Here is a 26,415-nt window from a genome sequence, read left to right on the forward strand (position 1 = left end):
GGACTTGAATCCCAGCTCTGCTACAAGTGTGAGAAGTAGGAAAGTTTTTGTGTGCCTTCTACCAAGATGCATTAGGTCCACCTCACTGGGCACATGGGAAGATACAATCAGCACTCAGCCAGCAGATGCCTAGAATGTACGTGGTCTGAACAAGCACTTCATGATATGGGACCCTTAAATGGTAGTGGATCAAAACACCGCATACATTGTAATAAGCTTTTCTCCCTAGCGACACCAGGTAACACCTTCTATTGTACTACAAAGAAAAGACATCTGAAAAAAGCATCCAGTTTTGAAACACTTTATTTTTGTGTGTGTAATGGTTATTAACAAGTCTATTTAATTAAGTTAGGATTCCAATGAAAAGTGTTTTCATGAAAGCCTTCAGGGCTCAGTTGTATGTCATATAGCGGGGAGTAGCGCTGAATTTGGCATAAGACTTAATGACCTTATTTACAGCCTCCAAGAAATCCTTCTCAGTAGCAATTTTTCGCCGTGCTCTGATGGCAAACATACCAGCTTCTGTGCAGACGCTTCTAATCTCAGCACCTTTCAAACAAAAAGAAAACAACAGGCTTATTAAAGCAGCCTGAATAGACATACCAGCAAATATAACAAGCAAGACCTTTTCACCTACCAGTGCTATTTGGACACAGTCGTGCTAACAATTCAAATCTGATATCTCTTTCAACACTCATTGAACGAGCATGAATCTTAAAAATGTGAGTCCGACCCTAAAAGTGAAATTGATAAATATTAAAGTGGAAAAATATCATTGGAAAAAAATTTTCAAGAGTAGGGATTCTTGAATTCTCTAAAATGAAATGCTTTTCTTACCTCTAGATCAGGTAAGCTAAATTCAATCTTCCTGTCCAATCTCCCTGGCCTCATCAGTGCAGGATCCAAAGTATCAGGTCTGTTAGTGGCCATCAGCACTTTAATGTTACCTCGAGGATCAAAACCATCCAGCTGATTGATCAGTTCCAGCATCGTCCTCTGTACTTCATTGTCTCCTCCAGCACCATCATCAAAACGAGCCCCTGAGAAGACGGAAAGAAGCTCTTCATGTCCACTCAGGAGGAGCACTATGTGGGACTCCAAAGTACTGTACGCCTCAGCTCACATCAGGAACAGCTCACTCTGAAGCACATCCTGTAAGAACAGCCTACTATACACAAAACTAATTAGAAAGTCCATCTTCCAAAAGGACTCATCATAGATTTATTTAACAGAGGCTCCTTTAAAGTTTTTTTTTTTAAACCTCTTTTAGGAATTTTTTTAAATCACTCAAGAACACTTCCATTTTCAGCATGATATATACACCTGGATAAGGCAACAGAATAAATACATGCAGACCTTAGCATTAATGTCAATCTCTCATTTCAACCAAAACAGCAAAAAACAAACAAAAGGCCTCCAAATACATATTTCATTTTTAGGTTGTATAACTACATGATTGTAATTAATGTATTGCATACATTATAAAACAAAAACAATTTTTAAATGAGATTAAAAGTATAAAGAAAAATTCTAGGTTTCCCTCCTGTACCCTAATACTACTTTTTTTTTTTTTAAAAGATTTTATTTATTTGTGAGAGACACAGAGAGAGAGAGAGAGGCAGAGACACAGGCAGAGGGAGAAGCAGGCTCCATGCAGGGATCACGCCCTGGGCTGAAGGCGGCGCTAAACCGCTGAGCCACCCGGGCTGCCCCTAATACTACTTTATACACAATCTACTTTGGAAACCACCGCTTCAGAGCATCCTGACATCAGAAGGCTTATTCCAAAAATACTATATAAATAACTTCAGAGTCACAACATACAACTGATACACTGTGGTCACGTTATGCCCCTCTGAGACATTAATCACAGATTTCCAAACCCAACAATACCCATTCAGTGTAAAGACAAGACCCTAGGTAACCTAACTGCAGTCCTCAAAGAGCCTTACAGGGTGCACCATGTTTTCAAGTCATTTTTGTTTGTTAAATAACTGAACATATGATATCTCTCGAGTTATTAAGAATTATTACTCTCAGGACCTGGGTAGCTCAGTCACAGTTAAGTGTCCAACTCTTGATTTTGGCTTAAATCATGATCTTAGGGTCATGAGATTGAGCCCTGCATTACACTCAGTGCTGGGCATGGAGCCTGCTTGAGATTCTCTTCCTTCTCCCTCTGCCCCTCCCCTCCTAAAAAAAAAAAAAAAAAGATCACTCTCAAACTATTACTAGGCCTACAGAACACTTTAATTTTCAAAGTCTCTCAATTTTTTTTTTTTTTAAGTAAGCTCCATACCCAGCATGGAACCCAATGCAAGGCTTGAACTCATAACCCTGAGATCAAGACCTGAGCTGAGATCAAGAGTTGGATGCTTATTAACCAACTGAGCCACCCAGGTGCCCCTATTACTTTAAACCCCTAAAAAACCCATGAAATAAACAAGGCAGGAACTGTTCTCTTTATAAGACAAGTGAACAGTGGCTCATAGTTAGAATAACCTGTCTAGATCTCACTGCTAATACTGTATTTCATCAAATCTATGAAGCCAACAATGACATTTATTTTATGTATACTTTATGAAAATCCATCAACTAAGTTATGCCCGCCCCAGTGCTTTCTTATGACATAGTAAATGAAGCTATATCCCAAGTTAGGAGTTGTTAAAATGTGAGCTATATCCCAAGTTAGGAGTTGTTAAAAATGTTGTCATGTGAATGAAATTAGGAAAGTATAAAGACTTGAGAAATAGCAATGCTCTATATTTTTTTCCTTTACAGTGTATCTCTTGTTTATTAGATCTGTAGCTCAGACATGCCAGAGCCCATAGAAGAGTTGGAATTAAAATTTTATACAAGATTACCAAGAGAACTCTACATATGTTACGTTAGAATGTTCACAAAAACCAATCCTAAAGCAGTTCTCTAAAATACCACTCATACCTCCAATAGCATCAATTTCATCAAAGAAGATAAGACAGGCTTTTTTGGTCCTGGCCATTTCAAAGAGCTCACGAACCATTCGAGCCCCCTAATGAGAAAAATAATTCAGAGTTGGTTTAAAACATTTTTTAAATATGGTAAGAAGCTTTTCAATGTTCCTAACAATATTCTCAATTATTACCTAAACTTTTTCAAAAGAAACAAGTTACCTATTCCATCAGAAGAATCTCACTACCTTCAAAAACAGGATTAATTTCATGATTCTGTACCTATTAAATAGCCAATACATCAAGACCTGAAGAGGTCAAATGAATACTGTCGAATAAAGGCACTTCAGTTAAACTTGAAATGAATGAAAGCATCTGATTTTACCACTTGGCATTTCTAATCACCTATTTGCTTTGTATGTTTTGATCAAGGAATAGAAGAATGCAGCTCTTTTACTAATTCTTATTCTAAGTATATTAATCGTTAATGTTTCAGATGCGATATAGTCCTAGACTTAACAAAAAAATACGTATGTATACATGTATGGATGTGTATATACCCTCGCACATACAAAGACGATTATGTTCTCTCTCAGTAGAATATGAAATGCTGCCCCTGAAATGGAAGTATACTTTTGAATGTATTCACCACATTTCTGGGGTCTTAGAAACCAAATCTGTAGAAAAGGTCATCTTTCTGAAGAAGGAGCATACTGGTTAAAAGTTTCAGGCAGTAGTTTCCAATGACCAAGGGAAGGCTGGTGGCTTCTGAACTACTCCTCACAATCCACCAATCCTGTCTCCATCCTTCAATGAGGAACTGCTATTCCACATGATAAATCTTTCACAGGGTTACATATTCTTAGATTCTGGTCAATTTACTTTACCTCACCGACGTACTTCTGTACAAGTTCAGATCCAATAACTCGAATGAAGCAAGCGTCAGTCCTGTTAGCAACTGCTCGAGCACAGAGTGTCTTGCCTGTACCCGGCGGACCAAAAAGCAGCACACCCTTGGGAGGCTCAATGCCGAGGTTAACAAACCTCTCTGGCTGTGATGGGAAACATTATTTTTACAGTCATCACTTCTGTATAATAAACACAGAATTACTTCTGTATCATATCTATAAATATTATATTTAAATAAAAATTAAGTCCACAACCTATATACTTGATCTAAGTAAGAATTTTACTTATTCTAAGACATGAGATCTAAACTAGACTCCTATCAATACACAATGCTGAACAGCTTTTAAAGGTATTTCTCCAATCCAGGCTTAACAAACATTTTCCCCCCAGTTTAAACAAATTACAGTGTTTTAATAAACAAAAGTATTATCTGGTGTTTAATATCCTAGTTTTTCATTATCCTCCCAAGCTGAATTTGACTCCATTTAAGCCTATTTGCTCTTGGTATCATTAAAACACATGGTTTCTTCTATAATAACTTATAACAGAGTTAGCATATTGCTAAAGGTTCCACCTCAACCTCCTCTGTCCCTCAAAATAGCAGATCTTTCTGTTTCTGAATAGGTCAGATCACTCAATCCTTCTGCTTTCTCTCTTCTGGAATGTACCAGCTCACCACCTCTCTATCCTGTACCCCCTCAAAAATTTTCACTAAACATAAAATTTTTAAAGCTATCAAATAACAGGCAATTTAATGCACGGACTTAGCTACTTACATGAAGTAATGGGGTTTCAACTACTTCTCGAAGTTTCTCAATCTGTTCCTTACAGCCACCCACATCACTGTATGTGACATCAGGTTTTTCCTCCACCTAAGATAAAGATGAAAATGTGTAATACACAGCCACAGGCTTTTGAATACTAGTTCAAATGTTCTATGCAGTAAAGCAGACCCAATACGCTAAAAGAAAAATCAGACTCATGGCAAATAAGAATTTTAGTAAAAATGGAACACACTGTCCAGTGTCCTAGAACCACTTGCAATATCACTTGTTACAACACTAAGTGAAAGAAAAACCAGTTAAAAAAAAAGGATTGATTTAAAAACTTTCTCATTGAAATATTGTTCAAAACATTTTTGTAACTCTTCAGTATAGGCCCACATATTGACAGTTTACTAGTCAAAGTTTTAAAACTCTTTGAGATGGATGCAACTGTATTCATAGTCATGTCATTCCTTTTCCCTCCCATATTTTCTTTTCTTACCTGCATCATGGTAACTGTTGGGTCAATCTTAGGAGGCAGCGGAATATGAATCTGATACTTATTTCTGTCCACACTAAGGAGGTAATAAAAAAGATCCTCACTCAAAGTACTCAAAAACTTTACTAGGCTAATTATCATGTATTGTATATACATTAACTTATTTAATCCTAACTATCCCAGAGCAAGTGTTTCATCTGCTTACACCACATTACCTTAAATAGACTGCCAAACTCAACTCTAAAGTCCTACACTTGAATATGACATTTAAAGCCATTCACAAATTGAAAATTAAAAAAATAAAATCTTAAAAAAAATTAAAGCCATTCACAAAAAGCCCTAGTGGGGTTAGGGCAAAGCAGCAGATGCAGAAGAAAGGATGTTCAATAGTAGTGCTCTATGGGAGTACTTCTTGGTACTCTGCAGCAACCAGTTCATTCATTCAAAAGAAAGCCAAGGATGTGTTGTGACGTCATATCTTCAATGAAAGGAAAGTATTTACTGCAAATAGAATCTCACCCCACTCTCATCCCTTCTTCAATGTCCGTAGGTGCTACTTGATCACTGAGGTCCACCACAAACTTGGCAAACTGCTTCACGTTTATAATGTACTTTGGGTCCTCCGAATCAGCATTGATTATCTTTGTACACCTAACACAACAGAAGGCTTGATTAGTGTCAGGAAACTAAACCACTAATAATGAATTCAAGTAACTAGATTCTCTCCTGGGCAAGCAGGATACTAACAAGCAGGTACAAACCAGAACTGCAGAAATTAGGTCACTGTTAAAAATCCTTTTCTATAAAAAATTAAGTTAAACCACATATTTCATCATTAAGACAGTTCTCTAATTTCTTGATTTTCATAACTGTATTCCTCTCCTAGGATAGTACTCCTCTGTATCTTAAGTTACTCCGCATTTTATTTTCCAAGAAGATAGTCATCTTGTAAAACAGTCAAGGTCATCATTTTCAGAACTCTGGAAATTAATTACAGTCTGGTAACAATCCAAAGAATGTGCATTCAAGAAAAATGGCTGCATCCCTTTAGGAACAGTGAGCCTAGCTGTGTTCCAGCTTGCCTGTATCTCGTCTTCTTTCCTCAGCTCTGCAATAGACTTGAAAGCCAACAGCCTTGCAACCATGGTAATCGTGAAAAACAGTAACCTAGCAGCTACTGATAGGGTGGGGATGGGGATACCTGAATGGGTTTGGGGTTCCCCAAAAGCCCAAGCATAAGGGACATGTCACTATTTGACCTGTCTGGCAGCTAACCAAAGAGCTCCATTCTCAGGACTTCTGTTTATTGCCTGACTCAGAGCTCACCCTGTGTGAACACCCCTACCAACAGGGCATTTGTTAGTGACTATCAGTGGCAATTGTTTAATATCCAAACTGTGAGGTGGCATTACCAGTTGTGGCTATTAAGAGGCTGACAAAAAATTCAAAGGAAAAACAGCAACAATAACACACCCTGGGGAAAACAGAAATCTAATTTCCAGAGCTGACATATTACATTATTTAAAATGTCTAGTTTGGGATCCCTGGGTGGCGCAGCGGTTTGGCGCCTGCCTTTGGCCCAGGGCGCGATCCTGGAGACCCGGGATCGAATCCCACGTCGGGCTCCTGGTGCATGGAGCCTGCTTCTCCCTCTGCCTGTGTCTCTGCCTCTCTCTCTCTCTCTATGTGAATATCATAAATAAATAAAATTTAAAAAAAATAAAAATAAAAAAAAATAAAATGTCTAGTTTCCATCAAAAAATTATGAGACATTGAAACAGGAAAGTTTGGCTCATATATTTATGGCTTTAAAAAGAAATTACGTCCTGATACATGCTATAGCATGAATCCTAAAACATTATGCTATGTGGAAGAATCCAGAAACAAAAGGTCATATACTGTATGACTCCATTTACATGAAATGTTCAAGATAGGCAAACCCATAGACAGGAGATTCATAGTTACTAGGGGTGAAGGGAGAGGGGAATAGGGATGGCTAATGGGTATGGGGTTTCTTTTGGGGGTGATGAAAATGATCTGAAGAGAATAAAACAAAAGTATCAAACAATGCTGGGGTCGGGTGGGATGGTGGTGGTGTAACTACTGAAAATGAGGAGAGTGGGGAGAGGAGAGGGCAAGGGTGAGTATAAGTGAACCCGTTGCCAAAATTCACTAGCCCTCTAGTTCACTGTTCTTCCCAAACATTAGACATTAGATACTATAGGAGACTGAAACCTTCTCTGGGAAAAATGACCATCCAAATGAAAAGATCTAAAGATACTGACACTGAAGGCTCCCCAAGTAAATATCCAATCACATAAGCTATAGTGAAGCTTACGACTGACATGCCTCACTAAGGAATCTAGTTTCTCTCAGCTTTTAAGTCTCCCACTAAAACCAAATCCCAATGTACGATTACCAGATCTAGCACAAAAGATGGACATCAAACAAGCAAAGGGGAAAAAAGCATCTTGGATGAAGTAGAAACTTTGCAGTTATCATTAATTTCCTTAGAGATGAGAACATATTACAACCATGATTCAAAAATAGAGGACATTCAGAAAAACAACAAAACACATGTATTGAAAGAATAAAGAGCTCTTAGAAATTAAAAACTTGGGAAGAAATACAGGAAGGAAAAAAAAGAGGACTTAAAGTGAAGAAAATCTCACAAACAGTAAGACAAAAAGAGAAACACACACACACACACACACACACACACACACACACACAGAGGAAAAGACTAGCATACTAGCAGAGATATCAAAAGGGCCCAAAAGCTTGTAAGTCTGGGATAGAGAAACAAGAAAATGGAAAGAAATAATTAAATAATTTCCAAAAAACCTGCCACAGTGAAGGACACTGAAGCCCAGTACCCTGGATGAAAATAGACCAATACTGAGGCATGTCATCATGAAGTTTCAGAATGAGAGCAAGGAGACATTACAACATTCAGATGAAGCACAAGTCACATATAGAGAAATGGGAATCAGAACAGCTTCAGACCAAAAACACCGGGAGGTGGAAGACAATTCAATGATGTCTTCAAAGTTCTGAAGAAGAAGGAACTTTATACCAGCTGAGATATTTTCAGACATATGTGGTCTCAAAATACTGCCTCCCAACTCACCTCTTTCAGGGAGCTCCAAAGAATAGAGCTCACCTAATGCGAGTGTAAGTAAACCAAAAAGAGAAACTCCTATGCAAGCAACAGGAGAGAGGCAAAGAAAGCTCCAGGATGGTTGTGATGTAGCAGGTGCAATAGGCCACAGTGCAAACCGAAGTGGGTCGGCAGGTGCTGGGAAAGACTTCTTCAGGAAGATGGACCTGAGAGAACCTGTGGCACAGCTGATGCACCTGAAGCATACATGAGAAAAAACCTGATGGACCTAACGCATCTGAAGAGCAATTTAGACAATCAGGAAAAACTGGAGGATTGAGTTTTTACATACATAGAAAACAACCCAATAGTTTTTACATACATAGGCAAACGAGAAAATAAGACAATTATGACAAGGAAAACAGAAAGTGGTACAAGAAAGAAAAAGTAATCACAGTTTTACTACTTGCCTCTTTGTGAACAGCATTACTTAGCCACAGTTACAACAAAAACAATGACTACTGCTCTAACCAAAATTTTAATGTAATTATATTAGGAGGATGTAGGGATGGGAAAGGTATGTCTTTGGGAGGAAGGCAGAGGAAACAAAACAAAATCCTCAAGCCAACAGAAAATACCTAAAATTAAAAAGAAAAAAAGATGTAATCTACAATATACAAGAATTGTGTAAGAATCATGAAGTTAGAAACCAAATAACCAGTTAAAAATTTTGAAAATAGGTGTCTTCCGGGAAGAGGAATTGGGAAAGACAGCTACTGCCCTAGAATTATTTAATTCTTTAAAACCACGATGAAAAAAATAAAATAAAATAAAATAAAATAAAAAAATAAAAAATAAATAAAACCACGATGAAACTTAAAAATAAACCAGTAAGTGCAAAGGAGAGACAGAAAAAAGGGAGTGAGGATAGAAGGAAAAGAGGAAAGGAAAACTAATTTTTAGCTATAGTAAAGACGTAAAACTGAAACAAAATTTTCAATGATTAGAATAAAACACAGGAGATTATAATCTTGGATCGGGCCAATTAAGCCTTCTTGAGCAACAATCAAAACCAAAATTAATAATGAAAATATTCATGTATTTTATTAACCTCCTAAATATTTTAAACATTAATACAACAAAAGGTACTGAGAAGTGAAAAGTCAAATGATAGAATGGGAAAAGATATTTGTAACATATTGAAAAAAGATTAATATATACAATATATAAAAGTGCTCCTAAAAATTCACAAGAAACAACCCAATAGAACAAAACATGAACGGACACAGAAATACAAATGTTTAGTAAGTATAAGAAGCTGTCATACTAGCAATCAGAAGATGCAAATTAAAATGAGATTTCTTTACCCCCAAATGGTAAAAGCATAAAAACAGAAAATCATGTATCTTATACTAATCAGGCAAACAGGCATTTGCCTCAAAACCTCATATTAAGGAGTGTAAACTGGTCAAACCACCTCTTTCCAGATTTTCAAAACCATAAATGCCTTTGATCTCACAATTCCACTGCTAATAAGCTACACTACAGAAGTATATGCACACACAGAGAAACATTTAACATAAACATTCAGGTAGCACCATGTAAAGTAACAAACTGAAAATCAAAATCTACAGATGAGTAATTTTTTAAAAACAAGAGAAACAAGAAAAAGAAGTCCTTAAAAAAATATCAGGATATGCTCCTTTGCACATAAATATACATATGAAGATACAAGGAAGGACTAAGAGGACCAAACTATTTCCAGTTACAGCTGAGGAAAGGGCAATAGGACAGTGAAAATGCGAAGGGAGGTTTAGCTATTTTCATCTCATCTTTTTGTACCATCTGAATCTTTCATATGATTATGTCTTCACCTACTTCTTGAATAATTGTCGAAGGCATAAAATTTAATCCCTGATAATTCTGTAGAAATCTTTATGTAGTTAGAATTTGGAATAAAAATAAATAAATAAATTAATTAATTAATTAAAAATAAAAATAAAAATAAAAATAAATAAAAAGAATTTGGAATAAAACGTTTTTATGAACTATTGCATTATATCCTAGATCTAAAAAGTGCTTGGAAGTATAGATAAAAATAAATGTCCAGCATGCTATCCATACCTCGCAACCTGCAAAGGCTGTTCACTCTGCAGTGTTTGCTTATCTGCAGCCAAATCCCAGAGTGCTGGTGGGGCCAGGCCAGTATCAGATTCTTTAATACCTACATAAAACATAAAAAAAAGGTAACAAAATTCACCAGAACATAATGCATCACCTGCAAGCAAGCTTTCTTAACCTCAGCACTACTGACATTTTGAACTGAATAATTTGTTGTGGGAGTTGTCCTGTGCATTTTCATATAGGAACATCACGGGCCGCTAGCCACCAGATACCACCAGCACCACCTCCCCCTCAAGTCATGAGAATCAAGAGTATCTCTAGCATTGCCAAATGTCCTGAAGGAAGCTTGGCACTCGACAAAATCACCCCATTTGAAAACCACCACCCTAAAGTAGCCACAAGCCAAAATTCAACACCATATCTGAAAAATTTGTGCAGGTCAACTATAAAACTTCACCACTCAAATTACTAAGTAGAAAAGTTTCCAACGGCTAAGCAACAGCCCACATACTTCAAGCAATACCATGTGAGACCACATTTTTATTCACTAAGAAATTTTTACTTGTTTATTAGTTTACCGAACATGGTTCTGACCAACATAAACATTACTTGTTTAAAGGATGATGTTGGAAAATAAATAGATAAATAAATAAATAAATACATACATACATAAATAAATAAAGGATGATGTTGCTTAACTACTTAAACACTGAATTTGGTTTTAAGAGGTAGTGAAAAATTATTAAAGGAGATCTACTTTCTTAACAGAGAGGAAGGATAATAATTTTTTAAATCTGCAATTCATGAAAGAGTAACATTTGTATTTAAACTATTTTGATATAATTAACACATGACATTTAAAGACAGGAGATAAAAATAAAGAAATACATACCAGTGAGCTCATTAATTTTCTTGAGAAGCTGTTGAATGTCATCTTCAACTTGCTTTATCTGCCTAGAGTAAGTGCTTTGACCCTAGGAAATAAAGATCACTTTAATTAGAACATTAAGACAACAATTTGTTACACTGCAGACAGAAACTTTTAAGTTACAATTTTAATAGCTATTATTGACCTAACCCTTGTGAAGTGGAAGTAGAGAGAGCTTATCTTTCTATTTTTTTGAGCTTATCTTTCATAGGTATTTCTAAACCAGTATTTTCCCCCCAGACAACACTCCATTATTATGCAAACTAACAAATGAAAATCATGCCTGAAATTAACCACAACTACAAGCTCATTTCTATGCATTAAAACTTTCCATTTCAGATCTAGTTCAGTTATATACATTTTAAATGTAGTAAACACTTGTGAAAACTATTTCAAATATTCTTCAATATATTACCACATGTACAAGCTTTAACATGCAGGAATATTTACTCTCTGATCTAATCTAGAGAGAAAGTGTGATACCTAACTTCTTTCAGGAAGGATTATTATAATCTGCTAGACACTGTCCTTGAATTATTTTGGAAGGATAATATCAACAACAGTTCTTATTTCAACATAAAACATCTATATTTGGTAGACAATGAAAGGACTTACATAAGTTTTCAGCAAGGCAATATCTCCCTCATCCAGAGCTAAAATAAGAGAATGAATATATTAGTTTCAAAAAGAGGAAATTAAAGATGACAGTTATTTTCTGTTCAATTTAAATTGCATTTATTGAGTGACAAAAAGTATGCAAAGTTGTAACAATTTAAATAAAACCAACAAAAAGTTTCTGGACTCAAGGAACTTTTACCTAATTTGGTCAAGGCAGATTTTTACAAAGTGTGTAACATAGGGATGCTAGAGTGGCTCAGTGGGATGGAATCCTGAATTGGGCTCCCCATAGGGAGCCTGCTTCTCCCTCTACCTGTGACTGCCTCTCTCTGTCTCTCATGAATGAATAAAATCAATCAATCAGAGACTAAAAGGGGAAGAAATGGGGGGGGGGGGGGCGGCTTGGTGTGCATGATCTCCTGCACTGTTGGCAGAAGTGCCAGAGAGTAATTTCCCAATATCAAAATGACAACTCCACCTCTAAAATCTACTCCAGGGATCCCTGGGTGGCGCAGCGGTTTGGCGCCTGCCTTTGGCCCAGGGCGCGATCCTGGAGACCCGGGATCGAATCCCACGTCAGGCTCCCGGTGCATGGAGCCTGCTTCTCCCTCTGCCTGTGTCTCTGCCTCTCTCTCTCTCACTGTGTGCCTATCATAAATAAATAAAAATTTTAAAAAATAAATAAATAAATAAAATCTACTCCAAAGCTTGTGTTTGTGCCTGCGGTAAAAGTTATAGGAACAGGGCAGCCTGGGTGGCTCAGCGGTTTAGCCCGCCTTCAGGCCAGGGCGAGACCCTGGAGACCCGGATCGAGTCCCACGTCGAGCTCCCTGCATGGAGCCTGCTCCTCCCTCTGCCTGTGTCTCTGCCTCTCTCTCATAAATAAATAAAATCTTTTTTTAAAAAAAGTAATAGGAACAAAGTTACTCATTGCTCTGGAATGGCCATCATAGTGGAAGAAATATACATGTGCATCAACAAGCGGTTGTTTTTTTTGTTTTTTTTTAAGGATTTTATTTATTTGACAGAAGGAGAGCGCGCTCGCAAGCAGAGGGAGGCGCAGAGGGAGAGGCCGGCTCCCCACGGAGCAGGGAGTGTGACAGGGGCCTGGATCCGGGGAGCCTGAGATCAGGACCCGGGGCGAAGGCAGATACTTAACAGACTGAGCCACCCTGGCGCCCCGAGAGGACTAATCAGATCTATTCTACTGCTCATCCAATGAAGTGGGAAAGTATGCAGATGCAGGCAGGCAGACATCACTGACTTTATAACGGTATGAGCTTATCCCTAAGACGCCCTAAGATTGAGGGGAGGGGGGAGCAAGACGTACAGTATGCTACATGTATGTAAAAATAAATAAAACAAGCGCTTGTAGACGCACAGACAAGGTCTAGAGAGATCTACGCAAAATGGCAGCACCGGTTGCCTCCGTGAGTAATGGTTGGCCGGGGCCGAGGACGAGGCACTTCTCAGTGTTCTGCGTTTCACGCCCTAAGTGTTTTGACCTGTTCGAATACGAGCCGGTCAAAGGACGGTTCTGTTTTGGTTTTAAAGAAAACAACGTGTCAGGGTCCGGGCTGCGCCGGGGCGGCGCGCGGTGCCCTGGGGCGGGGGGCGGGGACGCGGGGACCGAGCGCCGCCAGCGGGGAAGCGAGGACCGGCGAGGCCCGCGAGGCCCCAAGGCCCCAAGGCCCCAAGGCCCCCAAGGCCCCGGCGGCCACGGCGGCGGGGCGGAGCGCAACGCGGGGCCGCACGGGGGGCGCGCGGGAGGCAGGCGGGCTGGGGCGGCGGCCGCAGGGACGCAGCGCCCGCCCCGCACGCGCCCCCCTCCCGGGCCCGCGGGCGCCGGCCTGTGTCCACTGACCTCGGATGGGCTTGTCGTCCTTCTCGTCCTCTTTGGTTTTGCGCTGATCCGCACCGAGGTAATCCGGCATTTTCGGAGCTCCGAGGGCCTGGGCTCCGCGGGGATTACACAGCACCTCGGCCGCTTCCGGTGGCGCCGCTCCTTCCCTTCCGGGCCGGAAGTAAGCCGGGCTCGGGGGACCGTTTTGGTCTGCGCACGACAACCGGAAGCGGGTGGCCGGACGCCAGGCGCCCGCGTCCTGCGCGTGTGGGCGCCGTGGGGCGACTGCTCGGTGTGGGGCACGCGGGTGGGCCCCGGCCTCGAGCGGCGCGGGCCCGGGCTCCAGCTTCCGAGACCCGCCCGGCCGCGTCCCCGCGTTCAACGCCGCGTCTAGCCGTTGCCTTGCGGGGCGCCTGGGGTGACCGCTCCGCGCCCCGGGCCGCCCTTACCTCACCCGGACGTTACCGTAACTCAGCCTGTGGCGCGCGGGCTGCGCAGCGAGTGGCGGAGCCGCGAGGGGAGCGGAAGCTCTCGTTAGTTCGCTGTCCGCGTGGGCAGGCGGTGAACAGTCTGGAATTTTGGACGTCCTGTCAGGAGCGGGGAGGCCCGTGCTCAGGTACAGGGCAGCTGCGGCAGAGCGCAGCGTTGGAAGGAAGTTAGGGACGCCGGGGGCCTCGGCGGTCGAGCGCCTGCCCGCGGCTCGGGTCGGGGCCCCGGGGTCTCGGGATCGGGCCCCTACGTCGGGCTCCCCGCGGGGGCCTGCTTCTCCCCCTGCCTGGGTCTCTGCCTCTCCCTGTGTCTCTCAGGAATGACTGACTGACTGACTGACTGAATGAATGAATGAATGAATGACAAATAATAAATGATATAATTTTCTTTTAAAAAAATCAGGTGATGAACAGAAGTGAGTAGTTAGGAAACAACTGTAAGTTTGGAAATGAAAAGCCTGACAGCGAATAGAGTGAAACTGTGACCTGCAGGTGAGAGGAAGTATCCGCACGTCATAAATCCCATAAGGGATTAATATCTTGGATATATGAAAAACCAATTCAACAAGAGACAGCCTCGTTTTTTAAAAGGATTTTATTTATTTATGATACACAGAGAGAGAGAGGCAGAGACCCAGGCAGAGGGAGAAGCAGGCTCCATGCAGGGAGCCCGACATGGGACTCGATCCTGAGTCTCCAGGATCACGCCCTGGGCTGAAGGCAGCGCTAAACCGCTGCGCCACCCGGGGATCCCCAGACAGCCCCATTTTTAAAAAGGGGCGTTGGGGGCGCCAGGGTGGCCCCGCGGGTTGAGCCTTGGACTCTGGATTTTGGCTTAGGTTATGCTCTCAGGGCCCCAGGGTGGGGTCTCGCATGAGCTAGGCACTCAGCATGAAATCGCCTTGTCTCCCGCTGCTCCTCCCCTGCTTGCTCTCAAATACGTAAATAAAATCTAGAAAAAATAACTAGAAATGGGCAATGGACTCAAACATCTCTCCAAAGAAGATATACAATAGGGGATCCCTGAGTGGCTCAGCGGTTTGGCGCCTGCCTTTGGCCCAGGGCGTGACCCTAGGGTCCCGGGATCCGACTGCACGTCGGACTCCCAGTAGGGAGCCTGCTTCTCCCTCTGCCTGTGTCTCTGCCTCTCTGTGTCTCTCTCATGAATAAATAAATCTTAAAAACAAACAAAAAAAAAAATACAGGGCAGCCTGGGTGGCGCAGCGGTTTAGCGCCGCCTTCAGGCCGGGGTGTGATCTGGAGACCTAGGATCAAGTCCTGTGTCGGGCTCCCTGCAGGGATCCTGCTTCTCCCTCTGCCTGTCTCTGCCTCTCTCTCCCTCTGTCATGAATAAATAAATAAAATCTTAAAAAAAAATACAATAGCCAGCAAGCACGTGAAAAAGATACTCAACAGCACCAGCCACTGGGAAATGCAAATCCAAACCGGGAAATACCGCCTTACACCCAATAGAATGGCTACTACGAAAAAAGGGGGGGAAGGGGGGAGGGGGGAGGAGAAAGGAAATAAGTGTTGGGGAGGATGTGAAGAAAAGAAACCCCTCCCTACTGTTGGTGAGAATAAAAAGAGATATAACTGGAAAGTAGTATGGCAGTTCCTCAAAAAAAAAAAAATTAAAAATATAAATTACCCTATGATCTAGCAATTTCAGCTCTGGATATACTCCAAAGAACCAAAAGCCAGGTCTCAAAAAAATTTTATATCTCCATTTTCGTAGCAGCATTACAATAGCCAAAAGGTGAAAGCAACCCAATAGGCAGATGAACGGGTAAGGAAAGTGTACATACCGTGAGATAGTATTTGGCCTTAAAAAGAAAAGTAGGGATCCCTGGGTGGCGCAGCGGTTTAGCTCCTGCCTTTGGCGCAGGGCGCGATCCTGCAGACTCGGGATCGAGTCCCACGTTGGGCTCCTGGTGCATGGAGCCTGCTTCTCCCTCTGCCTATGTCTCTGCCTCTCTCTCTCTCTCTCTCTGACTATCATAAATAAATAAAAATTTAAAAATTAAAAAAAAAAGTAATTGGGATCCCTGGGTGGCTCAGCGGTTTGGCGCCTGCCTTTGGCCCGGAGCGCGATCCTGGAATCTTGGGATCGAGTCCTGCGTCGGGCTCCCTGCATGGAGTCTGCTTCTCCCTCCTCTTGTCTCTCTGTCTCTGTCTCTCTCTCTCTCTCTCTATGTCTATCATAAATGAGTAAAAAAAATCTTAAAAAAAAAGGAAAGAAATTCGGACACATAGTACAATTGTAAAGATATTATGCCAGGTAATTAGCCAGTCACGAAAAGACAGCGTCTTGCAAGTGATTCCACTTCTATGAGGTACCTAGAGTAGTCAGATTCTTAGAGCAGGGCACCTGGGTGGCTGCCTTTGGCTCAGGTCATGATCTCAAGGTCCCGGGATGGAGCCCCTCGCCCTGCTCCCGGCTCAGCCAGCGGGGAGTCTGCTGCTGCCACTTCTGCCCCTCGCCCTGCTTGTGTGCGCATACTATGCTCTCTCAATAAATAAAATATTTAAAAAGAAAACAATTCTTAGAGACAAGTTAAAATGGTGGTTGCCAGAGCCTGCAGGGAGGCCAAAATGGGAAGTTGTTATTTAATGAGTCTAGAGTTTCAGTTTTGCAAGTTGAAAAGAATTCTGACAATTGGTTGCACAACAAAATGAATGTATTTAACGCTAAACTGTACACTAAAAAATGGTTAGGATGTGAATTTCATGCTATGTGTATTTTACCACAATTTTGAAAAATCCCATATGACCTTAGAGAAACTGTAAGAACAGATGTGTAGGTGTGAAAAAAAAAAAAGGATGGGGTAGGAGTGAGAAAAAATTAAAGTGGAGTCAGGCTATTTCCTGTTTTATTTTTTTTTCTTTTTTCTTTTTTTAAGATTTTATTTGACAGAGCATGAGCAAGGGAAGGAGAGGCGGGAGGGAGAAGTAGACTCACCACTGAGCATTGAGCCCAACCTGGGGCCGGGTCCCAGGACCCTCAGATAATGACCTGAGCGATAGGCAGATGCTTAACCAACTGAGCCACCCAGGTGCCCCTTAAAGATTTTTTTTTCATAAGCGGTTATATTAATAAAGAAAAGGGTCAGGAGGTGGTTTAGGGGGAGATAATTAACTTACTTTTTGAAATGTTGATTTTGGGGCAGCCCGGGTGGCTCAGCAGTTTAGTGTCTGCCTTCCGCCCAGGGTGTGATCCTGGAGACTTGGGATCAAGCCCCACGTTGGGCTCCCTGCATGGAGCCTGCTTCTCCCTCTGCCTGCGTCTCTGCCTCTCTCTCTCTCTGTCTCTCAATCTTTTTTAGAAATGTCGAATTTGAAGTGACATTTTCATCATGTGGTAGACAGCAGGCCAATTCGACTTATTTAACAGTGAAAATATCATTCCTAGAGAATAAAGCTCTTAACATCTGGTATTCTGTAACACACGGATTCTCTGATTTTGCTCAACCTATTCCAGGTATTGCTACGTGGCTGGTGGCGGTGGAGAGAGGGGTGACTCTTCATGTACTGGTTCCCTTTTGCTAGTTCTTGTGTTTGACCTCAATCCCAGAAGGAATTATTTTTTTTTTTAAATAAATAATCTTTTAATTTTTTTTTGTTTTTTAATTTTCATTCATTTATGATAGTCACAGAGAGAGAGAGAGAGGCAGAGACACAGGCAGAGGGAGAAGCAGGCTCCATGCACCGGGAGCCCGACGTGGGATTCGATCCCGGGTTTCCAGGATCGCGCCCCGGGCCAAAGGCAGGCGCCAAACCACTGCGCCACCCAGGGATCCCCCCAGAAGGAATTAATTTTTTTTTGTTTTTTTATTTATGATAGAGAGAGAGAGAGAGGCAGAGACACAGGCAGAGGGAGAAGCAGGCTCCATGCAGGGAGCCCGACGTGGGATTCGATCCCGGGTCTCCAGGATCGCGCCCTGGGCCAAAGGCAGGCGCCAAACCGCTGCGCCACCCAGGGATCCCCACCCAGAAGGAATTATAGTAGGAGTACAACTGATTTTTACATTAAACAACTAAGTTCCAGGGCCCTATAATTGGTAATATCTTGGGAAAAACAAAAAACTTCCTGCTTTTAAAGCAGAGTAAAAAAAGATTGCCGGCTTTAGAATAGAATCTTAACAGTGAGGAGGTGATTTTCACTAAATGTTATGAGGTTTAGATGAGACAACACAGGTAAATAACTTAGTAATATCGCAACAAACATTAGTTGACTTTTTTTTTTAAGATTTTATTTACTCACGAGACAGAGGCAGAGACACAGGCAGAGAAGCAGGCTCCCTGTGGGGAACCCGACGTGGGACTCGATCCCAGGACATTGGGGTCACGCCCTGGGCATCACGAAGGCATATGCTCAACCACTGGGCCACCCAGGCGTCCTTAGTTGACATTACTTAGGTAGATGCAAAGACATTACAGATGTAGGTACAAAATTCTCCACAGATGTAGAGTACAATAATTCTCAACACTAATTTGTACATATCCTTTCATTTTCTATTCTTAGGAGTAGAGCTACTGGAAAAATCATCGGTTAGGTTCGGGCTAACTGAGTGATTTAAAAATAATATTTTAAGAGCCGCTTGGGAAAATCCTGCTTCACGGGTATAGCCCCTGGTGGTGGAGAAGACTCCTTTTCGCCGCGGAACGGAGGCGTCTAGGAACCTTTGTTTTGTGAGCGTTGGTCCCCAGCCGGACCGAGACAGCGGCCGGACCGGGCTGCCGCCCACGTTGGCGCGGCGTGCGGGGGTGGCTTCGGCCGCCGCACCGCGAAAGGTCCATCCCGGAAGTAGTTGTCGGTCGTCTCCATGCGCCGGCTCCCGGGCGTCGCGGAGCCAGGGCGCGAGGCTCGGACGGAGAGGTAGAGCCGGAGAGGACGCCAAGCGCCCTGCGCCCGGGCCGCGGCGCCATCATGCTGCTCCTGCCGAGCGCCGCGGACGGCCAGGGCACCGCCATCAGCCACGCTCTGACCTCGGGTACGTGCCCGCCCAGCCCCGCTCCGTCCCGCCGCGGCCGCCCTTGCCGCCGTCCTCCGCCTGCGCGGCCCCGGCGACGAGCGGCCGGCGCGTGGGGCCGGGACGCCGGGGCCTCTTCGCAGCGGGCGGTGGAGAAATCCTGCCCCGGCTGAACGGAGGGAGGGAGGGGGCGTCGTCCCCGCGTGGCGGCTGCTGACTCCCGGGTCGGCAGCGGAGCCCGCGGCCCCCAAGGAGGCCCCTGAGCGTGTCGGCGCCGGGGCGGCAGGCTGCGCGGGCCCCCGCTGCTCGGCCGCTGCGCACCGTGCTCCGGCCCCGCGCTCGCGGCGGCTTTGTTTCCCCAAGTGTCAGGACTCGGACGCCGCTCCCCGCAGCCCCTCGGCGTGGACAGGTCGCGGCCGCGCTGCTGCGGGAGCCGTTGGGTCGGTGCGTGTCGGCCTCCCGCGGCCCCGTAGTGACCCGCGCCGCGCAGACAGCCGGCCCCGGGGCGGGGTGTGCGCGGCGTCCGCCCGCCGAAGCCGGAGTCCGCGTGCGCCCGAAGGGAAAGCTCCGGAGAGGAGGCTCTTAGAGCCCCGGCGCGTGCTGCGCAGCCAGCGCTCCTCGAACTCTGTGTTGAATCCTCTCCTCCGTAGGGGACAGGAACGCTTAATTTCCCAAGCAACTAAAGCACGAAAAAATCAGTTATTTTTATTTTTAGAAAGCTGTGGGCATCGGGTACAAGGGGAGACTTGGATCGGAGTTGCTGACTGCTGGACACAGGGAAGCTTTTTGCAGTCATACGGACCCATGAAATCAAAGTGGTGTTGGGGGGTTGTTTTCCTTTCCTGACTCAGATTACCCTTTTTTTGAACTGCTCATATACGCACGTACAGTGATTTATCCCTGCTTCTCAGGAATGACGAGGACGCCTTGCTCTGATAGGACACTTTGTGGTTTTCAAAGTGTGGTTTGTCACTCAGTCTAACACGGAACCATGCAAGATAGATACCGTTCTGGTTTTGCAGTACATCTCTGGCTCATTCTCCACAGCCCCCGAGTGTCAGACCTAGACGAAATCCAGAGCTGCTCACTTCACATCTAGAGCGAGTTTCACTGTAGCGTCGCTGTCTTAGTAGATCCTCATGAGCTGCTTGGAGAGCTGTCTTCCAGGACAAACCATTGCTAGCAAATTCTTAACATTTTTAAAAGCTACCTGAATTCGAGGTTTTAATTAAGGTATTTTGACTTGTTTTCAGAAAACCTTTTTTTTTTTTTTTTTTTTGATGATAGTTTTTTAGGACAGTTTATCATTTGTTTGTTTGTTTGTTTTTTTTAACAATTATTGATTTGAAAGTAAAGCAGTTGGCAGCATTTCTTCCCTGTTCCTCACCTTCCTCTTACATTCTCAGGAAAGTTTTGATTCATTGTTGATATTGCTGAATATTTGTCTGATAACTGGAAGAGGTTGATTGAATATTCTGTAAATACTAGGAAATGATTATTGCTAGCCCTCATGTTTACTGGATTGCAGGCATTCCTTGTTTTATGGCACTTTATTGTGCTTGGGTGATACTGCCTTTTTTTTTTTTTTTTTTTTTTTAAACAAATTGAAGGTTTGTGGCAGTCCTGTGTGGAGCAAGTCTATCTGCACAACTTTTCCAGCAGTGTTTGTTTACTCTGTGTCTCTGTCACATTTTGGTAATAGAGGCTTTTAAATTTTTCAACACTGTTGTGGTGATCTGAGATCAGTGATTATGACTCCCTGACAGCTCAGATGGTGGTTACCGTTATTTAGCAATGAAGTATTTTAAAATTAAGGTATATACGTTGTTTTCTTTACACGTAATACTATTGGATTCTTAATAGACCACAATCTAGTGTAAAACATAATTTTTTGTATGCACTGGGAAACCAAAAAATATATTAGATTCACCTTTTTTTTTGCAGTATTTGCATTTTTGTGGTGGTCTAGAACCAAACCTGCACTATCCCAGGTATCCCTGTAGTGTAATTATTTCCTTAGTTGATGGTCTTTAAATTATATTCTGATGCTGTCTCTGTTTTAATCTTATATTGCCTTGAAATAGATTTATTCCATGCAATACATTGAAGCCTCTCTTAACGCTTTCAATCACAGCCTCAACACTCTGTCAAGTTGAACCTGTGGGAAGATGGTTTGAAGCTTTTGTTAAGAGGAGAAACAGAAATGCTTCTGCCTCTTTTCAGGAACTGGAGGATAAGAAAGAGTTATCAGAGGAATCAGAAGATGAAGAATTGCAATTAGAAGAGTTTCCCATGTTGAAAACACTTGATCCCAAAGACTGGAAGGTATTTAATATCTGAATCTTTTGTTCAGTCAGATGCTTTGTTAAGTGTAGGAGGTTTTCCCATAAGTTTTCTGACACTAAGTTAAGATGCTCAACAAGAGCACCATAATTGAGCACCCATTTATTGTTAAGCTTGGAGTAGGATAGCACTCATCATAGGATACTGTCTCTGCTGGAAAAATTCTGGACATTTTCACAGAAGCGTAATGTTTGAGCTGGCCTTAAAAGGATGAAGGGCAGTTTGTTAAGCAGAGAAGGGAGAAAGGGTGTTCTGGGTAGAAGGAATAGATCTGCAAGGACACAGGAGAAAAGAATGTATACTGCCTCTTTGGGGACTAGTGAAGAGTAGAGTGGGTAGGGTGCTTGAATGGTGGTCGTGAGAAATTAGTCCTAAAACAAGATTCTAGACCAGATTGTAGTTGTAGTGGCCTTTTTATGCCATGCTAAGGAAGAAACTCAGATTTGATTTTTCAGGGCAGTAGGAAGTCATCAAAAGTTTCTAAGCTAATTTTAGCAAAGTAATTCTCCTAGCAGTACAGAAAATTGCTTGAAAAGGGAGAGCAGGGCTGGAGGGGAAGTGAATCGTTTGCTGTTCCAGGGCTAGTGCGATAATCCAAGCCTGCGAATGCATACTTGAGCTAAATTTATGCCCGGGTTTTGAGGAAGAGGGAACATGTGCTTTTTTTGGAGGTAGACTTGATAGAGCTTGGTGACCTTGGCTGTGTGGCACTAGAGAAGACGTACTCAGAAGACCTCTGAGCATTCCAGTTTGAATGACCTGCTGGAATGTGATGCCAGCCACCAAATTGGGATGTAGGAAAAAGGGAGTTTGTGGGGAATATGGTGTTTGTGTTCAAGTTTGGCTCTGTCAAAATTGATGTTCTAGTAAAAATACTGGTGAAATCTTCTAGTAGGTGGTTAAAAATCGGTCTGTGGGGCAGCCCGGTGGCGCAGAGGTTTAGCACTGCCTGCAGCCCAGGGCGTGATCCTGGAGACCCTGGATCGAGTCCCACATCAGGCTCCTTGCATGGAGCCTGCTTCTCCCTCTGCCTGTGTCTCTGCCTCTCTCTCTCTCTGTGTCTCTCTCATGAATAAATAAATAAAATCTTAAAAAAAAAAAAAAATCAGTCTGTGATTCCGAAAGGAGGATAAAGCCAAAAACATTTGCAAGTCTTTGGTAAGTCGTAGGTGGTAGTTGAAACTGGGCGAATTGAGTGACATCAGCTGAGGAGAAGGATATAGGCAGGTAGGTAGCATACAGTTTAAGTATACAATATGCAGTATATATACTGTAGAACTAAGAGTGTCAAAATTCAAATCTGGTTCTGCCCATTAGTGCACTGGGACCTTGGGAGAGTTGACAAATCTGTTTCGTGCAATGAGATTGCTAACAGCTTGGGACGCCTGGGTGGTTCAGCAGTTGAGCATCTGCCTTTGGCTCAAGGTGTGATCCCGGAGTTCCGGGATCGAGTTCCGCATCGGGCTCCCTGCATGGAGTCTGCTTCTCCCTTTGCCAGTGTCTCTGCCTCTCTTTCTCTGTCTCTCATGAATAAATAAAATCTTTTAAAAAAGAGAGATTGCTAACAGTTCAAAGGAATATAGCAAAGATTAATGCAGTGATGCATATAAAGCACTTAATGTAGTACTTGACACATGATAAATACTGAACAGATAGTGGATAGTGAGTTCTTATCTCCTAGCTTGTTAGGATTAAATGAGGTGTATGTGTAAAGTGCTTAGAAAAGTAGATAAGCACTCAAAACATTAGCTGATTCACATACTGTCCGTATCAATTTTAAAAGAAAAGGACTGAACATTGAGGAGCCTGCATATTTAAGGGGTGGGCAGAGGAGGAAAAGCAGCAAAAGATACTAAGAAGGGTGAAAGAGGTAGAAAGAAAACAAAAAGACATTTGTTAGTTCAACAAAGGTATATTAAACATCAGGCACTAGACTATTGCAGAAACTAAGAGAGGGGTAAGTCTCAAGAAGGACAAAACAGTCACCAGTGTCACTGCTTTGGAGAGATCAGTCATCACGTAACATGAATAATAATAAAAGTCAACGGGTTTGGCAAATGAACATCAGGTGGCCACATTGAAAGCAGTTCCAGTAAAATGGTTGAGATGGCAAGCGGTTGGGTTGCCATACATTGGGTTGAGTGATTAGAAGGTGATGAAGTGGAGACAGTGCGAAATATGCTTTTAAAAATGGGATGTAGAGAAAATACTAACTTGAGAGAAAGGCAGGGACCATTGAGGTCTACAAGGGAAAAAGAATGATGGAGAAAATCTTTGATACAGAAAAGAGTAGATGACGTCAGAACAAGGTAGTAAGGTCCATACAATGGTTCAGTTAATTGTTTCTTTCAACAAACAGGGATCAAGCATCTGGTTCGTGTCAGACACTGTTCTGGGAGCTGAGGAGTCTGATGAACAAGACAGTGTCACTGCTTCCACGTGGCTTATATAGGAGATAGATGATAAGCAAACCATCAAGGACATGGTCACCAGGTGCTAGGCAAAGAAGTAGAATAGGGTGCTGGGTAGAGTGTCCAGGTGACTGCTTAGACTGAGTGGGTGGAGAAGGCTGGTGGAGTACATTTAAGATCAAACCTGAATGACACACAAAAATCGGTGAGTGGATTCCAGGCAGAGAGCTTGTGCAGGGGCAGAAAGAAGTTTGAAGTGTGCCAGGAACTAAAGAAGGCAAATGGGTGGAATAGTGTATAAGGGCGTGGTGAGGAGGTAAGGAACAATAGTCACTGGAAAGGCATTGGAGAGTTTGAAGCAATGACAATTTTTAAGTACCCTAGAGGGAACACGAAGGAACAGAGATGGGGAGAGACGGTTGTTTATTCTAAATAAGGTGATAACATTCAAGCTGAGACTGAAGGATGAGAAGATGGCAGCCACATGGAGAGAGGGGGATGTGCTAGGTGGGGAGAACGGTACGTGAGGAGAAAGAGCTTGACATCTGTGGTGAACTGCAACACTAGAGAGTAAGAGGCCCGCAATAGCGAGAGTTAGAGGTGCTCTGTGCATTTGGGGCTCAGAGGAAAGGTCTGTGCTCAAGTCAACTGAGGAGTCATAAGCATACACAGGACTGTATTCTAGGCCTGGCACTGGCTCATGTCACCAAGGACTAAATTATAGACAAGAGAAACCCCAGAACTGAGCCTTGTAGGTCCTGGAGAAGCCAGAGCAGCTGAAAGAAGGTACTGGAATGTGGGAGGAAAACAGTGAATCACAGAAACACTAGAGGAGGGTAATATTTCAAGGAAGGAGTCTGCTGTGCTGCCACTTAGAGCTGAAGTCAAGTGAGGGCAGATGAGTGAGCTTGGATTTGGTCTCCGGAAATTCATACTGAAGAGAGCAGCCTTACCACATCCGCGGTGGGAGCGGATGGAGCAGAACCAAAGTGCAGTGGTTTGGGGGGTAAAACATGGGGATGGGTTTTTCAAGAAGTTTTTCATTGACAGCAGAGAAATAGAGAGCAGAGCAGCAGCTGGAAAGGGAAATCATGGAAGTGTTTTTAAGGATGAGGGCTAATGGGGGCGCCTGGCTGATGTCTTTGGCTCAGGTAATGATCCCGGGGTCCTGGGATAGAACCATTGGGCTCTCTGCTCAGCAGAGAGCCTGCTTCTCCTTCCTCTGTCCCTCCCCCCTGCTCATGGGTGTTCTCTCTCTCTCTCTCTCTCTCTCTCAAATTGATCAAATCTTTCTTTAAAAAAAAAAAAAAAGCTAACATCATCTTTTATACAGATGAAGATAATCCAGTTGAAATTTAGAAAATAGAAGATGCTAGTGTTTTGAGGAGACTTAGAGAAGACAGTGTTCAGAACCAACGGGAAGGATGGAGTAGCTTGTCTTGGTAGAACAGGTTTTTTCAATTTTTAGTGGAGGGAAAGGGAAAAGATACATGGATGCAAGTCAGGTGGTAGAAAGATTGAGTAGGAATTTGAGTGGGATAATTTACATTTTTAGTTAAGCAGGAGGCAGGGCTGTTGATAAGGTAGAGAAGGATCTGTGAGGTTTGAGGAGACTAGAGAAATAGGAACCTTAGGGAGTGGAAAGGTAAACCAACTAGAACCAAGTACGATTGCCAGGCATAATGAAGAAGGCCATCCATATGAATTTTGCAGTCCTGAATTTAGGGGAAACCAGTCAGCCCAACTGACTTTTTTGTCCCATGTTTCATGCCCTTGACTTCCTTTCCTCCCCATTCACTTCTCCAATACTAGATACACCCTTTGAGTTTTGTAGGGAGACTGCAGTTACTCCTTCAATTTGAAAATTCACAAGGTCATTAACCAAAGCAGAAATGAAAGTAGGTATTTCCTCTCCAGAGAATCCTCATCCCTCACTTTCTCAAAATTTCCATCCAACCTACCTTCTTTGCTCTACATGACTCCTAGTCCTGTCATTGCCCTGGCCCAAACCTGTGGGGCTGTAATAATGCTTCCCTTTGTTTTGAAATCTTTCTGGCTATACTTTGTTTTTTTTTTTTTTTTTTTTTTTTTAATTTTTTATTTATTTACGATAGTCACAGAGAGAGAGAGGCAGAGACATAGGCAGAGGGAGAAGCAGGCTCCATGCACCGAGAGCCCGATGTGGGATTCGATCCCGGGTCTCCAGGATCGCGCCCTGGGCCAAAGGCAGGCGCTAAACCGCTGCGCCACCCAGGGATCCCCTTTCTGGCTATACTTTGATTTAGGGTGACCAGAAGATATTAGTAGGTGTTAACAGAAAAAAGGGCTCAGTGGTCAAGTAAGTTTTTTTTGGTTTTTTTTAAGATTTTATTTATTTATTCATGAAAGACACAGAGAGAGGGCCAGAGACACAGGCAGAGGGAGAAGCAGGCTCCATGCAGGGAGCCTGACTGGGACTCAACCCCGGAACTCCAGGATCATGCCC

General features: G+C 43.0%; 2 protein-coding genes across 2 annotated transcripts in view; one reads left to right on the forward strand and one right to left on the reverse strand.

Moving 5' to 3' along the window:
• Positions 1-285: 285 nt before the first annotated feature.
• PSMC2 (proteasome 26S subunit, ATPase 2) lies at positions 286-13,956 on the reverse strand. Its single transcript, XM_038562780.1, has 12 exons — positions 13,737-13,956; positions 11,870-11,907; positions 11,219-11,300; positions 10,327-10,426; positions 5,622-5,753; positions 5,106-5,178; positions 4,616-4,711; positions 3,818-3,982; positions 2,944-3,031; positions 838-1,040; positions 638-734; positions 286-549 (listed from the first exon to the last, which is right to left on the reverse strand). Exons 1-12 carry the CDS (start codon positions 13,804-13,806, stop codon positions 392-394), a joined length of 1,302 nt encoding a protein of 433 aa, XP_038418708.1. The 5' UTR covers positions 13,807-13,956; the 3' UTR covers positions 286-391.
• A 4,996-nt stretch (positions 13,957-18,952) lies between these two features.
• Positions 18,953-26,415, forward strand: part of DNAJC2 (DnaJ heat shock protein family (Hsp40) member C2) — a 35,018-nt gene continuing 27,555 nt past the window's right edge. Inside the window, 2 exon segments of the mRNA XM_038562778.1 lie at positions 18,953-19,197; positions 21,311-21,501. Of these exon segments, the coding sequence (XP_038418706.1) occupies positions 19,134-19,197; positions 21,311-21,501 (255 nt within the window). The 5' untranslated portion in view covers positions 18,953-19,133.

The sequence above is a fragment of the Canis lupus genome, chromosome 18, assembly GCF_011100685.1.
Source record: "Canis lupus familiaris isolate Mischka breed German Shepherd chromosome 18, alternate assembly UU_Cfam_GSD_1.0, whole genome shotgun sequence".
In the NCBI taxonomy this organism is placed as follows: Eukaryota; Metazoa; Chordata; class Mammalia; order Carnivora; family Canidae; genus Canis; species Canis lupus.